The sequence below is a fragment of the Chelmon rostratus genome, chromosome 13, assembly GCF_017976325.1.
Source record: "Chelmon rostratus isolate fCheRos1 chromosome 13, fCheRos1.pri, whole genome shotgun sequence".
In the NCBI taxonomy this organism is placed as follows: domain Eukaryota; kingdom Metazoa; phylum Chordata; class Actinopteri; order Chaetodontiformes; family Chaetodontidae; genus Chelmon; species Chelmon rostratus.
This window is the reverse complement of record NC_055670.1, coordinates 11,809,758-11,812,314: the sequence shown is the minus strand read 5'-3', so window position 1 is coordinate 11,812,314 and position 2,557 is coordinate 11,809,758. Positions and strand designations below refer to the sequence as shown.

General features: G+C 49.4%; 1 protein-coding gene across 1 annotated transcript in view; it reads left to right on the top strand.

The window, feature by feature from the left end:
* The first annotated feature begins 674 nt into the window (after nucleotides 1-674).
* The window catches only part of sox21b (SRY-box transcription factor 21b), a 2,054-nt gene continuing 171 nt past the window's right edge, over nucleotides 675-2,557 (top strand). The window contains exons 1-2 of the mRNA XM_041950724.1: nucleotides 675-928; nucleotides 1,073-2,557. The exon at nucleotides 1,073-2,557 is cut by the window's right edge and continues 171 nt beyond it. Coding sequence (XP_041806658.1) covers nucleotides 1,089-1,835 — 747 coding nt within the window. The 5' untranslated portion in view covers nucleotides 675-928; nucleotides 1,073-1,088 and the 3' untranslated portion in view covers nucleotides 1,836-2,557. The remainder of the gene's footprint in view (nucleotides 929-1,072) is intronic.

Below are 2,557 nucleotides of genomic sequence, written 5' to 3'. Positions count from 1 at the left end.
TCTTGTCGTCTTACGCACTACTTTGCAGTGGCAGTGCCACCCATGGGGAAGGGAAGGGAAGGGGCAGGCGGAGAGAGACACCGGGGAGGATGAAAGGTGAGGAGGCTGGAGTGGCAGCGGCGTGGCTCAGGCTGGTGTGATTGGCAATTAAACAGCTGAAACAGAGAGGAAGAGGCGGCGGGGCGTGCGGTGATAACACGCTTCAAACAAGGGAGTGCGCCCTTTTTCGGGCATCTGATGTCCGCGCAAGTTGAGTCTGAAGTTCAGAAATCCGCACCTGTCCCCTGCGCTCGCTCTCGCTGCTGCCGCCGCCTGCTGCAGCCTCAGAGGCGCGCGCACGCGGAAACCTCAGGTGTTCCAGGTGCACCCGCCGCCAACGCAAACAACTTAATGACTTTAATTGAACAAAACAATCACTCATTGGAATAGATGTAATTCAGAATATGGAACTAATGAGTCCAAACAACACCGAGGTCACCGCTCAGAGTTAAAAAAAATAAATAAATAAAAAATAACTCTCGCATGATAAATAAGGATGATAAATCCTAAATACGAGACGCGTTTTCTCTTTAAACAGGGTGGGATTTTTCAAAAATCGTTCAGCAGTCGCCTGCGCGCTCGGCGAAACTGCGCATGCGCCAGGGGCACTTTCACTACCTGCCACACAAGCCTGTATTTCACATGGGGCAGGCGGGAGTCATCATCCACTTGCGTAAATGCCGCTGCTGAGTGGTGTTTGACAGTCTCAGGCGACAAGAGGAAAACAAGACAGCGGCTTTTTTTCCCCCCTTGCTCTCTCCTGTTTGCTAAAGGCGTATCGCTGATGGATGCCACCATGAAGCAGAAAACATAAGTTGAGCACTCGGGAGGACGCTGCCACTTGTACTTCGCACAAGATATTTATCGGTGGGATGAAGAATTGAATTAGGTAAGTGGCCCAAACATGAGCTTCAGCTGCTCATCGGAGTCCAGAATGAATTTAACCGAATTGCTCAACTTTTTTAAAGGAGTCCCGTGTGTGGTTTTGCATGCCGTTTGTGCTCTTTTTCTAATTTTACTCCGTTTATTTCAGAGAGTTTCGTGCCAACATGTCTAAACCAATGGATCACGTAAAACGCCCGATGAACGCTTTCATGGTTTGGTCCAGAGCCCAGCGCAGAAAAATGGCTCAGGAGAACCCGAAAATGCACAACTCTGAGATCAGCAAGAGATTAGGAGCCGAGTGGAAACTTCTCACCGAGTCCGAGAAAAGGCCGTTCATCGACGAAGCCAAGCGGCTGCGAGCGATGCACATGAAGGAGCACCCAGACTATAAATACAGACCGAGGCGGAAGCCCAAGACTCTGATGAAGAAAGATAAGTTTTCTTTCCCTGTGCCATACAACCTCGGGGAGCACGACGCGCTCAAAGTGAACGGGCTTTCCGCCGGAGCTCTTTCCGAGGCCGCCCTTGGGAACCCTGACAAGGCGGCGGCGGCCGCAGCGGCCGCGGCGGCGAGGGTGTTCTTCAACCCGTCCATGTCTACGAACCCCTATTCCTTTTTCGACCTGGGATCCAAGATGACCGAGCTTTCCCCGCCTTCGTTTCCGTACGCGTCCCCGCTGGGCTACCCGCCGGCGGGCGCCACGGCTTTCACTGGGACTGGCGGCGTCGGTGGCGGGACACACACCCACACGCACTCGCATCCGTCCCCGGGAAACCCGGGCTACATGATCCCTTGTAACTGTACGGGCTGGCCCTCAGCAGGACTCCAGCCGCCCTTAGCGTACATCCTGCTCCCCGGGATGGGAAAACCTCAACTTGAACCGTATCCTGCATACGCTGCAGCGTTATGATAGGCCCGCTTTGGACTCTCTGAGAAAAAGAAATGTGAAAACAAAAACAAAACAAAACAAACAAAAAAAAGCTATTCATGCAAGAGTTTTATTATGCATGCACAAACTTGTACATGTGATGAAGTGCTCGTCGTCTCAGCTATCACATGTGTATGTATATTGATTAATGCCTTTATCTAAGGTAATGCTTATTTAGAGAACTCTCTAATCTATTATTAGTCAGCCATCCCCTCTCGCAGCCCAGAGGAAAAGGACTAAAGGATGACAGAAATGCACACACTGAGAGGAAATGCTATCAGAGCAGTTTGTCCATTTTGAAAGGTACACTATCCGATTTCTATCTTTTTGCACCTGCTTGACTAACCTGTTGGAATCAGCGGCAGCGTACAACCCACAGTGACCGTATTAATCACAGGATCACAACATTTCCTCCCTGATCAGTTGTCGCAGGCTAATGGGTTATAATCCATGGATCAAGGAGGATTGCCACAACGTTTCTCCCCTCATGAGTGACTGTAAATGTGTACAGATAAAAATGACTCTAGTTTATTTGCCGTTATAGGCTTAGTGTTTGAGATAGGGCCAGGAATCTACGTATTTCACTAGAAATCCGGTGTATATTTTGAGTTTTTAAACCGTTTTATAGATGTCTGTAATATTTATTGTTTAGTGGAATCTATGGTGACCCAGACGATTTTAAAAAGGACAAGACTAGTTCTGTG